The following is a 15,321-nucleotide window of genomic DNA, read 5'->3' on the forward strand; positions in this document are numbered from 1 at the left end:
CTCCGAAGGCTGCCGGTTCGAATCCCAGGTGGGCCAGTGGGATCTCAACCACAAGGTTGCTGGTTCAACTCCTGAGTCCTGCAAGGGATGCTGGGCTCCACCCCCTGCAACTAAGATTGAACACAGCACCTTGAGCTGAGCTGCCTCCCTGATGGCTCAGTTGGTTGGAGCACGGACTCTCAACCACAAGGTTGCCGGTTCGAAAATGGCAACTGGACCTGGAGCTGAGCTGAGCCCTCCACAACTAAGACTGAAAGGACAATTTGACTTGGAAAAAAGGCCTGGAAATTCACACTGTTCCCCAATAAAGTCCTGTTCCCCTGCCCCAATAAAATCTTAATCTGGCACATGATGTACATGATCACAGATGAGGTTGAATTGTTTCAGCTCTCATACTGTAAACAAATGTCCTTTCATGGTCTATTTACTGCCACATTTTTCTTTTTTTTGTATTTTGTGCTTTTTGTTTGTGATTTTAAAATGGTCCATAAGCCTAGTGCTTAAGCATAGCACAAGAAGGCTGTCATGTGCTTTTCGGAAAAAATACAAGTGTTAAGAAAGCTTCATTCAAGGCATGAGTTATAGTGCTGTTGGTTGTGAAATCAATGTAAATGAAATAATATTAAATAAATTGTCCTTACACAGAAACACACATAAAACAAGGTTACGTACTGATCAGCTGAAAATGTGAAAATGAGAATCTAACTCTGTATTTTCCCTACGAGCACTGGTTTAGTATTCACTTACTGTTTGCTGCAATTTTACAGAACATAACTACCACAAATAACAAGAACCCACTGCACTTGAAATCTAGAGCACTTGCTGTTATTTTGTAAATTAAATCTCCCATTATATACCAACCTTACCCCAAATATAAAATAGACACCTTTAACATTTTACTGAGGAAAAGCTAGTTCAGATAAATGGAACACTACCATATTCCTACACAAAAAATAGTAAACATTGCAAATTCCTTTTCCTTTTCCAAAGTATGCCCCGTAATTTTTAGGATCCAAAAGAATTTTCACATTAAAAAATGAAGGCCAATATCACTTTTCCCCTTCTTCCGCTTCCCTCACACACCGGTTCAAACTACTGTTTCTGTCTAGTTGTGTAGGACACAGCTCCCTGGCCCATCCTGGTATGAGCCTTGCGCTCCCCCCTGGCTGAGGCAGTTGGCTGCTCACAGCAGCCTGCGGTAGGCAGCTTACACCAACCTCCTGGCTGCTCACAGCAGCCCAGCTCCAGGGAGAGCTGTTGTTCACAATCTTAGCTGTAGAGGGCGCAGCTTACTGGCCCACCACTGGCCCATGTGGAAATCGAACAGGCAACCTTGGCGTTAGGAGCATGGCGCTCCAACCACTGGAACCACCGGGCCGGCCCCCAATATCACTTTTTTATTGCAGTTTTAATTTTACTGTCTCTAGAAAATGTGTACTATTGGCTTAAGACGAACTTTCTTCATCGTGTTAAGTATCTTCCAGTTTAGCTTTTTAGGAATAAGTGCTTTATGCTATTAAATGCCATTCTGACATTATAGATCATGTGAATTGTTTGAATGCTAACTACACTAATACATTTCAAAATACTAAGTCACTCTTGCATAACCATCATAATTATAATAAATTAAAACACGCTGTGAAATTCGATTTTCTATAATTTCACTTACAGTTTCCTACCTAAATGTGTAACAAATTTATTTTTTTAGTATATGTGCTGCTCAAGTGAGCACACAAATTTATTTTTTTTAAAAAATCCCTAAATTTCACAAAATCTTAAGCTTTAATATATCAGATGTGTGCAAAATGCAGCAGCACTAAGATCCTATATACTTTTTTGGGGGAAGTGGGACAAAAGAAGCATATTATAGTCTGATCTGTTTTCTATTCATAACTCAGTGCTTCCTTTGTATTAGGTTGGTGCAAAAGTAATTGCAGTTTAAAAGGTTAACAATTACAAAAAAACAGCAATTACTTTTGCACTATCCTAACAGCTAACAATGGCAATCAGTTCAAACAGCTTTTTCTTCGTTATTTCTTTCCACATAAAAAATTTTTTAGAAAATGATCTCTAGTGGAATAAACTCAATCTAGTAACCACTATGGTTCAGTCTTACGTTTAAACTGTTACTAGACTGGTTTCACACGTTGCAAACATCTAGACATTAAAATGCACATTGTAAGACATCTTTTATGTTACATTGGCATATAACTTAAAATCAAAATGAGAAGCCAATATACAATAGACAAGATATGAAGCACTCTTTCATCAAGAGTTGTCACAATTTGTAATTATGTGTCAGTGTTTTACTTAATTCCGCTTCCCTTGTAGTCTACAAACTCCACGAAGACAAGAGTCAACTTATGTTGATTGACTTGTGCCAGGTCTTTTCTTTGCTTCCTTCAAGTCTCTCTGTCTTGCTGCACCATTGGACTCCCCTGCAGAAGACAGGTTCAAATGACAGGAGCACCAATAGATCCTAGATGGAAAAGAATCTCACACACCGATGCACGCTATTGCTATCTCTCAATTTATGTAACCCCCTCACAGGGCCCAAAACCTTCTTTTTATGTAAGTCTTTGCAGAAAATTTCCTCATTTAAAAAACAAAACTCCACAAGCATAATTAAGTGAAAATACAGACTTAGTTGCTGCCAATCCTCAAAGTTAGGTTTTCCCCCCTTAGCACATAAACAAATGGTGGTAAGCTTTGCAAGGAATTGCACATACTGAGAATTTTTCTCTAAGCTTAACCAGTTTTTAAAAAAAGTCCTTATTAACTTACTAGGAAGAATCCAATTTTGCTATTAAAGTAGGTATTTTTCCTTTTGTTCTTAAGAGATTCCTTGTAAAAGTACTTGATCAAAGAACCAGACAGGTACATTCCACATTAACACGTTACAACACTACTTAGAACTCGTAATCTAGTGAATGTTATCTGCAGTTTCAACCCAGAAGAATGTAACAAACTATATTCTATTGAGAACCTACTGAAAACAAAACAAAACAAAAAATTAACCACCTCAACAAAATCAATGAATCCTGAATCAGAAGATGTCAATTACCTTTTACTAAGTACTTAGTCTCAATGGGATAACACTCAGAAAAGGAGAGTCAATTTTAGACCCCATTCCATAGGGCTTTAACTTCTGAAGTACCAAAAATATAACATTATTTCACTTGTAGGTAGGTTCCACAGAAAATAGGTTCCACTGAGTCAAAGTAAAACAAACTCAGTGCATGTGAAGTAAAAAGGTGTATGTTCTACATGTAGTCATGAAAGAAATATTTTAGTTCAAAAATTAAAAGCCTGATCTAAGATTGGAATTCTTCTAAGATTGCTTAGCAATAATTTCATTGTCAATATCATGAATATATGAACTATTAACACTTAACTTGATATAGTCACCAGACAACTGTCCTACGTTTAACTTTATTAAAAACTGACATAAACAAACAAAAGCTGTACAAAAAAATACCCCAAATTATATGTCACTTTCAAACAGTAATCTTGAGAGATATTATCGCCTAGGACCCCCTCTTCCTCTGCCCCGGCCACGTCCTCTTCCTCTTCCTCGGCCTCGGCCTCTTCCTGCAACTGAGGGAAGAGAAACACAAGGCAGGGTAAATTCTCTTTTGTACTGTTACCTGGCCACCACAAACAGCATTTACGGTAAAGAAAACTTTAACTTAGCTTCTCTCAGATGTGACTTCAATCACTCCTCCCACCACACTATCATGTAGAACCAAGAATGGCTACAGAGACCTTTTATTGTAGTTTGTTTGAATATATTTACTGAGAAATTCATCAAGTTTTAAAATATTTTTTCTTTGTATCATGTCTCAAAATTACCACAAAATGAAATGCAAATGATATGAACCTCACACAAGATGGAAAAGATATCGTATCAGTGGAACAGAACATGAACACCATGTGCCCGAGTTTTTGTTACTGAATAGAATCTACACAAATTAATTCAAAGCCAAGAAAGTTTAAAAATATTATATCAAGCAACAACCTCATGACTCTTCAGAACCTTAAATCATCTGATCCAAGCATAACCTAGTATTTTAATCCATACAGCAATATCCCTGTCGCCTGGTCACCCTAACTCTACTTGAATATGACTGACAGAAAACTCTTACCTAAATGAACTTATTTCCTCTTTGGACAGCTCTGAATATTTAAAAAATCCTGACATAAAGTTCAAGTCAGTCACATTCTAAGTTTCTCACCAATTAAAGCAATAGAGTAAGTCTAAGACTTCTGTTAAAATAACACAGATTAACCACATATTTTGAAATACTATTCATATAGAAAAGGAATAAAAATGGTAAATATCCATAAGGAACCTCACCCCCCAAAAGTAGAGAAAATACAGTGTTTGAAAGATTTCAATGAATTTTCAAGTCAGAAAGTAGACTGAGGAACAATTTGTAAAAGACCTAAAACCTTGGGAACCATGGGTGAGATGAGGCCACTGTGCTGAAAACAAACAAAATGGTTGACAATCCTTATGCGGAGCAGTAGACTGGCCAGTCCTCTTGCCCGCCTTGTAAATCTAATGATTATTTCCCTGACAGGTAGGTAGGAGAGGAAAGGCAAAATTAACCTAAAGACATTGAGGCAGAATGGCTTCAGATTTGAAAACACTTGCAAACTGGATAGCAGCAAGAGGCACAGCGCTAAGGGGAAGAGAGAGGGGGATTAAGTCAGTATTTTTCAAGTTATAGGTTGTAACCTGAATTTTTTTTTAACTTAAAGAGAATGGGATAGAAAACTTAAGGGCATTTGCATGTATTAAGACCAAGTCACTGGTCCTGCAACTTTTGTTTCAGTTATGTGTATGAATGGGTCATGATGCAAAGTATATTTCTCAGTGTGGGTAGAAGGAAAAAAGTCTCAAAATCATTATATTAAGTGTCTACAACATACTCAACACCTTTCTCCTGCCCTGCTCCTATAATGCCAGCTGTGAGGCATTAAGTCTCCCACAGTAGGTGACCGGAATCTGTGAGGAAATAAACTCCAGAAAAGACTTCCTGAAATTTGGGTCTCTTCAACTCACTTCTGAACTGCCCTATAGTGATACACACCAGCTGAGGAGTCCAGCCTCCCTTCCAAGAACTTCTCTTTTTGGGTCCTTGTTAAATAATAGATGGCCAAAGAGTAAGATACTTAAGACTTCAATATAAAGACCAAATAAAAAGATAAATCAGAGGAAAATAACAATGCCAAGTACAGAATAAAACTTCAAACTCCCTCCCCCAAACTATAATATCCTACTGGTTAATATCCCATACAATATTTTTCAGATAGGAAAAAAAAAAAAAAATCCCTAAAACAAGAATAGGATTCTATGAAAAATCAGAGAACAAGGAGTATTAAAGATTAAGTATATGCTAGATTGGAAGATAAGGTCAAGGAAATTTCTCAGAAAACAGAACAGAGACAGAGAGAAAAATGAAAAGAGGTAGAGAACCAGCCATAAGACCCAATTATTAAGAATCCCAGGAAGAAATAACAGAACAATCAAAAGAGAAGAAATTTATTAGTTTTACAAGTAAATTTCTTAGCTCTAAAAGACAAGAATATCTATGCTGAAAGGGTCCACCATGTACCCAGAACAAAATGGAGGGAAAAGATGAAGGGCAAGCAAAGACTCCATGCCAACGGAATGGAAATTTCATTAGGAAATTTCAGAATACCAGGAATAAAGACTCAATCTCCAAATCTTCCAAAGTATGTTGGAGGTGGGGACCAGACCATGCACAAAGGTACAGGAAGAATGGCATCAGTGGTTTCAATAGCAACACTGGTAACAATACTATACACACTCATGGCAAGTAAAGGCAATAAAAAAACAAAAACAAAACAAAACCAAAAAACAAACAAACAAAAAACCTGTTGTTTGCAAATGTTTGTATTTTGAATAGTGGATTAGGGTATAAATATATCATTCACAAAAACATTTATAATCTTTTAAACTTACCAGCTTCCCTTTTCTTAGATTTCACCTTTGGCTCAACATCCACGAGTAGTGTATCCAGAGGTAAGCTGTCTGGCAGAATAAAATATCGAATGTTATTTCCTCGAATACTCAGTGTTTCCAGTTGTACAGGTTCTCGGTTCTTCAGGGTCATTTTCACAGCTTTAAGATGTGTATTCATGCTGACATCTACACCTAAAGGGAAAAAAGAGGGCAATTATTGGCATGAAAAGGAAGGCAACCAAATAATCTATCAAGTCACAGTAAATATATTACAAAAGAGTACTGTTCTGCTAAATTGCAAGTGTCTACTACATAATTGTGTAAAACTCATAAATGGGGGGATACTGTCAGTATAAATCAGAAATCTTCAGAGATTTTCCCTAGCATGTTAGTATTTTACACAGTTAGATATGCTCACAGAAGTGAATGCAGCAAACCATGGAAGAAGCCGACTGGCACATATGCCGATTCCCGCTATCCCCAGGCATCCTCCTCTTATCTCAAGGTAGGCAATGCTTATCGCAAGGTTCTTCCATTGTCCCCATAACTTCTTTACATCCCATTCCATGAAGCTACCTTCATCTTTGCTTGAAAAATAAAGTCCTATACGTACAGCAATAGTTTTCCTTACTACTAGGAATTTAACATGTCTTTTTCGCTGTTTTTTTGTTGGTGTTTAGGAGTGTTAGTACCGTTTTTGTTAGTATTTGGATTACCAAGTTGCACAGGTTTTGAATGGTGTGCTCCAAACTATTTTTCTCATTAAGGCATTATTTTTGTATGAGGTTTTGCAAAATAAAATAAAGATTTTCTAGGATGACTATATGGCATTGCAATAGAAATACTTGATTTGAGAACTGGCTCTGGGTGGTGAGCACACAGTGGGATTTATGGATGACGTGGTACAGAATTGTACACCTGAAATTACGTAATATCATTAACAATTGTCACCCCAATAAAAAAAAAAAAAAAAAGAAATGACAGGGCAAACACGATCCAATTAAAAAAAAATTAAATCAGTAATTTCTAATTTAAAAAAAAAAGAAATACTTGATTCTTGGAGCCCTTACCAATATATCTAAATAGGCTAACCAAAGGTCTATCCCTAGAAAGTTAAGGCCAGAAAAAAAACATGAATTCTCTCAACTTTCCCAACATTCACCTGAAATTTACTAATCTTATTACTAATATTTTCCTCCCTCCTTCGAGTCAGAGAAGTAGTCTTCTTTCCCAAAATTAATATATTTTTGATACATTCTATCTCCTTGGGGACCTTGATCCATCAAGGGAGAGGAAAAAAGTAAGATTTATGAGCCCTTTCTATGTTCTGGGAATTGCATGCTGAGACATTTAAATTTAATCTTCAATATCCCCATGGTAGATAGTATGATTATCACTACTCTGATGAATAAAATATATAAAGGGTACAAGAAACTAGTTAACGGTGGTTGTCAGTAGAGGAGGGAATAAGATTTTTACTAGATTTTGCTCCCCCAACTTACTGTTGCCCCCACCAACATCATCTATTAAGTGCCTAATGTATGTTAGGCAAATCTTGCATTATATTATTTTTGTGTGTGTGTGCCTTCCACCACTAGATTTTGAGTTCCTAAAAAAGCACAGAGCTCATGAGAAAGCAGACGACATCACTGTTTACAGAATTTTAACAGGACAGAAATTACACTTCCTTAAATGCGGTCACAAACTGTATCAAAATCTTACACTGTACAGATTTCTTTCCACAGTAACTGGTGTTGCAAAGTTCTAGTACACTCACAAATAATATCAGCTTAATACTGTACATTTCTCTTGGTTTACTCAGATGCTGTATCTATGCTTTAAAAAGTTATTTATAATTTACAATTTTAATATTTCAGAGAGTAGGCTCATATGCTAAGATAGCATTTTCTTTCATTTGGCTCATCAATTCTTTTGAAATTTTGCAAGTTTTGTGGGGGGAGGGGACATCTACTATAAGTAAATTGCAGTGACCTTAAATATTAAACTACATGTACAATAGCGTTAAAGCAAAGAGTTAGATATGTAAGAAAAAAGACTGAAAGAAAATATTCCAACATGTGATCCTATAAATGATCATCTTAGCAATGTAAAATTATGGTACCTCACTGCCCCCTTTCCATTTTCCACACATTTTTTTACCCAAGATAATCAGACATGGAAAACCCATCCTATATCTTCAAGGAGTTGACAGTCTAACAGGAGATGCAAAATTCTAGTAAAAGTAAAATATATTTTTGAAGATGCAACATTTCAGAAAGAGGAACACATATAGGCAAAAGCATGAAAAGCATAAAAGCGGGAAAATGGGTCATACATAGGATACTCTGAGGAATCCAGTTTGGTCTTAGCACCAGTACATAAAGTGAGGCTTAAGAAAGGTCCATGAAATAAATAATCCAGACAAAAAGAATGAGATCTGTACTACAATAATGTTCATTAGGCAACCAAAAATGAATTCTGGCCTGCATGTAGAAGAGATGGATGAAAAAGTAAAGCGGTAAAGTATTATAAAGCAGGTTAATCTCCATACCTGTGATTGTTCCATGGACCTGTGTTCCATTCTTTAATTCAATGGTTACGGTTTCGTGACTCAATTTCATCAAAAATCTATAAAGACAGTAAGAATAAAACAATAATTTTTCACCTTTGACACTTTAGTCATGTATAGTAAGTTAAAGGGTAAAATTTCTAGATGTTGAAAATCTGCTTAGATGCTAGGGGTATCAATTCCTATTAATAATCCTCATAACAATTTCAGCTTTCCCTGAATTAAAACCTTAACATTACAACGGAATATAATAAAAAACTGTTATTTGGACTTTTCTGATTCTCTAAACCATTATACAGCATCCATGCATACAGACCCTAAAGTCATTATAAGTCACAGAATTGAAATTAAGAAATTATATGAATGAAGGTGGTCAAAAGGCACAAACTTCCAATTATAAGATAAATGAGAGTGTAATGTACAACATGCTGTGTGGTATATCTGAAAGTTGCTAAGAGAGTAGATCTTAAGTTCTCATCACAAGGCTAAAACCTATTTTTGTATCTTATATGAGACTTATATGTGGCAATCATTTCAAAATATATGTAAGTCAACTCATGCAGTACAACTTAAATATATATAGTGCTGTATGTCAATTATTTATCTCTATCTCAATAAAAATGAAAAAAATGATTATAACTGGTAGTAAAAGATTACATGCTTTTTTATGTGCATATTAAAATAAAAGTCTCTCTTTCTAATCTCCTCTATGTATGTGGGGATATTCTTCCAGACTATTTTATATGCATTCATAACAATATACATAAAATTTATTTTTACATAAATTAGGCCATACTTCTGTAACTTGTTGCTCTCATTTAGCAGTTTATATTAGAGACATTAGTGTATGTACACAAACATACAAACACGCACACACACACACACACAAATCCATTTGTACAAATCTTCACCAGCACTAACTGTTACCAATCTTTGAAATTTTTGTCAATTTGATAAGGGAAAAAAGGGCAATTTATTTTTTCCTATTACTTGTGAGAGTGAATATCCTCATGAATATGGGAAATTTGGATTTCTTTTGTGAATTACCTATTTACATTATTCACAGATTTTCAATTAGATTGAATTTTTCTTTTATTTTCTACCAGTTTGCCATAGCCATTCAAGTTTGTGGTGTTCTTTAGACATACAATTTTTTTTTTCATTTTTATACTGTTAAAATTGCGACTCCTTCTTGGGTATGTAATTTGTTTAAGAAAGTATTACCCATCCTAAGATTGTAAAAAGTCTCTTATTTTCTCCAAGTTTTATATTTAGTTTTAATCCACCTGGAATTCATCTCTTTTCTACGCAGTGAGGTAGGAATCTGCCTTTATTATTTTCCCCAATTGGATAGCCATGTGCCTCAATGTTTTCTGAATAATCCCTCCATTCCCCACTTCGTCTAGTCTTTTTGTTCCCTCCCCAACTTTTTATTATGAAATAATGCAGAGGAAGGAAAGTTGAATGATTCACAAATTACTGAAGTGTTGCCATTTGTCTGTGGGTTCCCCCCCTCTACATACACAATTTAACACTTTCACCATATTATCTAAAAATAAATTTTGCAGGCACTTCGGCATGCATTTTCTAATGAGGACATTCTCCCAAGAAACCATAATACCACACCTAGAAAATGAAGAATAATCCCACAATATGATCTAATATGTAGTTCACATTCACAATTTCTAGTCTGTAATAGGTACTTTGTACACCCCATCATAGCATCTATCACACTAAATGGTACATGCTGGATTATCTATTTCCCTGCCTACTACGCTGTTGTTGAGGGTAAGGTTTATGACCTTTATTCTAATGAATTATAACAGGCACTGAGTAATAGTTGGCTGAAATGTTTCAATAATTAAAGGGAAGCCAGCTTTAAAACACTACATTTTTAGTGGTATAGACAGCCATCAAAAAAGGGGAAATTACTTGATCTGGGATAAAACAAGTCCCAAACTTTAAACAGCTCATCCGTCCTCATAAAGACTAATGGGTTGAATCTTTTTCTATTTGTTGTCAAGGTAAGTCTCTCTCAATGAATTGCTTTATTTCACCAGACAAAAGTTCTTTAACTTAGCTCAAAATTTATTAATCACTTTTAACTATATTAACTTAGATTGTTCACCTGCACTTGGGTTTACTTGGGTTTTTTCAAAAAAATCTTTTACTTTAATTGATCCACTCATTAATACCTTTTCCTTTTATAAAAGTTCTTTCAAATAATTTTTGGAAGCAGGCAGAATTAAAGTAAATACAAAATACCTTCTAAATCAAGCAATCTACCATATGGAAATAGAAAGAAAACCAGAAAGCAAAAAAAGACATCTGAAACTTCAAAACACACTTCAGAAAGCCCAAAAATATTTCTTTGATAATATTTATCATTACATAGGAGTCCCATAATGGTAGTCCCTGTGCTGGGTAATGAGAATTAAAAATTAGTAAGACCATGCCTCAAGGAACTGAAACTCTAGTAGAAAGGACACATAAAAGACATTTTTAAACCAAATTGTAAAGCCCAGTAGAGACCTGCACAGGTTTTTACCAGGCCCATGAGGTAGCATGAGAAATCAAATCTTAGTGGATTTTCTAGTAAGAAGCCTGAAAAGTTGGAAATATGCAGCAAAGAGTGAAGAGCAAATACAGTAGTTAAGAAACAGCACAATGTACAGAAAAATTATAGGTACAACCGACGGAACATTAAGTCTAAGAAAATGAGTGAGGAAGAGTTAGACAGGTTCCTTTTATGGAAAGCCTAAGCTTTGTTAAAAATTTCCTCTAGGAGAGCTACTGAAGGGTTTTCATCAATAAAGACTGCCAGAATCACATTTACATTGGAAGTCAAATCAGATGGCTAGAGCACTATAGAGGTTAAAGTTACAGTAATCAAGACATAGGAACAACAGATCAATGAAACAGAATGGAACCTAGAAATAGACTCACATTTATACAGTCAATTTTCTACAAAGGTGCTCATGGGACTGCCAAAGCAATCCAATGGGCAAAGGAAAGCTTTTCCAACAAATGAAATCCATAATAGGGATTTATGTTCCATAATAATACGGAATGACTTGAAATCCATCTAGAAAAAAATGAACCTAGACCCCCTAACTCACACCACTTACCAAAATTAATTGAAGACAGATTATAAACCTAAAAATTAAAGTAAAATTATAAAGCTTTTAGAGGAAAACATTGGAGAATAACTTCATGGTTTGAGGGTAGGCACAAGTTTCTTTGACAGTGCACAGAGAGCAATAACTATAAAAAAAAAAGCTGGTAAATTAAGACTTCTTCAAAATAAACGTATGCTCACCAAAGACATTAAGGAAATGAAGAAGCACACCACAAACTAGGAGAAATTATATCTGACAAAAGACTAGTATGCATAATATATAAAGAATTCCTACAACTAAAATAAAAAAAAAAATACAACCATAATTAAACTCTTCACAAAGATACACAAATGGCCAATAAGCAGGTGAAAAGATATTCAACATCACTAGTCATTAGGAGAATGAAAATTAAAGTCAAAAGAAGACACTACTATACAAGCACCACAATGGCGAAAATTAAACTGACAACAAATGCTGATGAGGTGGTGGAGCAAGTGGAATTCTAATATACCATTCATTCGAGGGAGTGTAAAACGCTACAACCACTTTGGAAAATGATTTGGCAGTTTCTTATGAAACTAAATGTATACCTGTGCTATGATCCAGCAACTCCACTCCTAAATAATTACCCAAAAGAAAATGGGGGGGGAGGGGGAAGGTAATGTTCCATATCTTGGTAGGGGTTGGGTTACACAGGTATATAAATTTTTCAAAATTGGGAACTGTACACTTACAATATCATTGTAAGAGATATTTAACTCAAGAGGTAATAAAAAACATGGGTGAAAAAAGGGAGCCTAAACAGCTCAGTGGTGGTAACGGGAATGGCAGGGAGGGTATCATGAGCAGGAGAAACAGACACAATAATTTGAGCCCAGAAACCAAGTAGATTGGAATTATTTTCTGATGAATCCTGCACTATCTGAATTCTTTTTACTTACTGAAACTTAGATACTCAGATACTATTCAAATACGGTATCATTCAGCATCCAAATTCACACTATTTAAATTTAAGAAAATCAAAGAGAATTGGATAGTGAGAGATACTTCCATTAAGTAGATAAAGATGTTCAAACCTGGCAATTTATCAGACATCAGGATTATCAAGAGAGGAAGAAGTCAAGACAACTCCCAGGTGTTTGATTAGGGTGACAGTAAGGATGACAGTTCCACCAACTTAGGTACAGAAATAAAAAAAAAGTCAACTGAAAATGCCATCCAGTTAGACAAACACCCATTTTCTTGGTTCAAAATGCCTTCTCCAGTCAGAAGAAATTTTGTTTCTTTATTCTAAGACACAGAAAAGGATTCAATACAGCCACTGAAATTAACAGGAAAATTGTCACAGCACAGAATATCTTTAAATGAGAGAAACTGATCCCAAAGAGCAGCACACTAACTAAATTCAGACTGCCGGATATTGAGAAATTGTGAAAATATACTTTAAATTTTCAGACGTTATTATCCAGTTACAGTTCAAATGAAAACGAACAAAGCGTTCACTTTAAATGCTTTCTCTATAAACTCCACCCTGAAGGGTTTATGTTATTTCAAACATGCTAGAAATTAAATGCAGCAAGATACAAAACGGAAGACACATCGGTCAACCGTGCACTCAGCCACAAACACACAAAAGTGATTCTGCCCCAAGTCGGGAGATTCTTCCCCCCTAAATGCGAGGCCTACTTTAAAGGGGAATGCAGGTTGAATAATCTTAAGTTTAGAGAATATCAAAAAATACTCTAACATAGCAATATTAAGTCAGAAGTCCATCCCTGACTTAAAACACTTCGAAAATGGGTTAGTTTTCCAGATAAACCTCTGCAGCTTCTAAGTACTCGTTTTGAAAGCGCATTAAACTACTCACACAGGGGAATACATTTTCTTTACGTCTCCCGTGTTCTCAGGGACCGTGGACCTAGTTACATTTGCCGGTTCCTGAGCACTGAGATGGGCCCGAAAAGTAACCTACACTAGAGCACGAGTTCTACTGGAAATGGAAATCGGTGGGTAACCGACAGCAAGCCCTCGTACGCCTGCGCCTGCACCTGAGACACTGGATGGGAAGAAACGGCTCGGCCTTTACAGCCACCTCGTGGAAGACACACCGGATGCCGGAACGACCCTTTCTGAAGACCAGGCCCGCGCGCCGGCGCCGCCGACACAGGGCGGGAGCGGCGGGCGCCGGAGGCCGTTAGCAGGCCGCGCGCGCACGCGGCTCTCGCGCTTCCTCCAAGTGGGGCAGCCGCCTCCTGCTCCCGGCCCAAACCGTCCTGTCAGAGCCCTCATTCCACTTGGTCGCCGCCTCACCTCACGAGCTTCATCCTAGCGGCGCCGTCACGCTCTCGGTCCGAAGAGTGCACAAAACCCCACAACCAAGGCCCCACGGACTGGAGGATGAATGGCCGGAAACGCCTACTCCTGGATCTCCGACGTAAAGGGCGCGCAGAGCTCTGCGACCGCGCGGCGGAAACGCTGAGGCCGCGCAGGGTCGCACTCCCTTCCGCCCGCGAGGAGCGCCATTGCGGCCCCTGGCGGCTGGAGGTGTGCCTTGCGACTGCTGAGGGCGTTTAGCTCTGGTTGACGAGGAAATTTCCTATTAGAGGGAGATTTGAGGATATTAAATTCAATTAGTGGACACTTTGGCACGGCACCTGTGTTATACAGCACCAAATATACCCGAGTGCGAAGGAAAGGTCTGAGAGAAGCCCAAAGGATTATGCTAATTCTGCTCCCAAACCAAGAACCTCAGCACTACTTAATGTACATGGAGAAAATGACACAATTTAGCTAATTATTTTCACTTTAAATTCTGGTCGCAAACTTCAAAAGGGTACCCTACGTTGCCCAGAGATAGTGTTCTGACGCTCTTATAAGCTCACAAACTATTTCATACTTTCTTTATTCCTCTCAAAACTTTTATAGTCCCTCTGCCAAATCACTCTCTGCTAATGTTTCCTACTTCTTGGAGAAACAGAAGCCACCCTTATGCTTTATTCCTGTTGCAAAGGTAGAAGTATTGCTTCTTTCAAAGGCAAATTCCTCTTCACTGTAATATGGATCCCCTCGCTCATTTTTTCAAAAATTTCATACCTTCAGTTATCCCCTTCTAACCTGAATCATCAGTTTCTCTGTCTCTACCAGATTTGTTTTTCATCAGCGTACAAATTTACTTTAAAAACAAAACTCTCTGGGGCGGCCGTTTTGTCCAATGGTTAGAGCACAGTGCTCATAATACCAAGGTCGACCGTCCAATTCCCTCATGGGCCAGTGAGCTGTGCCCTCCACAACTAGATTGAAAACAATGATTTGACTTGGAGCTGAGCTGCGCTCCCCACAACTAGATTGAAAACGACTTGACATAGAGCTAATGGGTCCTGGAAAAACACACTGTTCCCCAATATTCCCCCCCACAAAAAAAATTGAAAAACAAAACAAAACAAAAGCTCACCTCTGATGCAGTTCCAGATACTGCCAGACTTCTTTCACAGAAAAACTTGAATGAGCTGTCTATGCTTGTTTTTATGACCTCCAATTCACTCTTCAAACTACACGGAAATTGCTATTCTAACAGTCATCAGAAACCTCCAAGATAAACTTCTGTCCTCATCTTAAACATCTCAGCAGCACTCAACACAAAC

General features: G+C 37.0%; 1 protein-coding gene across 1 annotated transcript; it reads right to left on the reverse strand.

Moving 5' to 3' along the window:
• Positions 1-469: 469 nt before the first annotated feature.
• Positions 470-14,132, reverse strand: SNRPD1 (small nuclear ribonucleoprotein D1 polypeptide). Its single transcript, XM_081078857.1, has 5 exons — positions 13,991-14,132; positions 8,544-8,620; positions 5,993-6,184; positions 3,479-3,597; positions 470-2,438 (listed from the first exon to the last, which is right to left on the reverse strand). The coding sequence occupies exons 1-4, from the start codon at positions 14,002-14,004 to the stop codon at positions 3,521-3,523; spliced, it is 360 nt and encodes a 119-aa protein (XP_080934983.1). The 5' UTR covers positions 14,005-14,132; the 3' UTR covers positions 470-2,438; positions 3,479-3,520.
• Positions 14,133-15,321: the final 1,189 nt, after the last annotated feature.

Source organism: Rhinolophus hipposideros (genome assembly GCF_964194185.1).
Source record: "Rhinolophus hipposideros genome assembly, chromosome: 17".
Lineage (NCBI taxonomy): Eukaryota > Metazoa > Chordata > Mammalia > Chiroptera > Rhinolophidae > Rhinolophus > Rhinolophus hipposideros.

What these genes read in the sequence shown, in the direction of transcription:
- SNRPD1 (XM_081078857.1), bottom strand. An exon ending in GGTCCATGGAACAATCACAG is followed by an intron (nt 6,185 to 8,543) that starts GTATGGAGATTA and finishes TTTTCCCTTTAG; the next exon opens with GTGTAGATGTCAGCATGAAT. An exon ending in ATCTAAGAAAAGGGAAGCTG is followed by an intron (nt 3,598 to 5,992) that starts GTAAGTTTAAAA and finishes CTCTTCCCTCAG; the next exon opens with TTGCAGGAAGAGGCCGAGGC.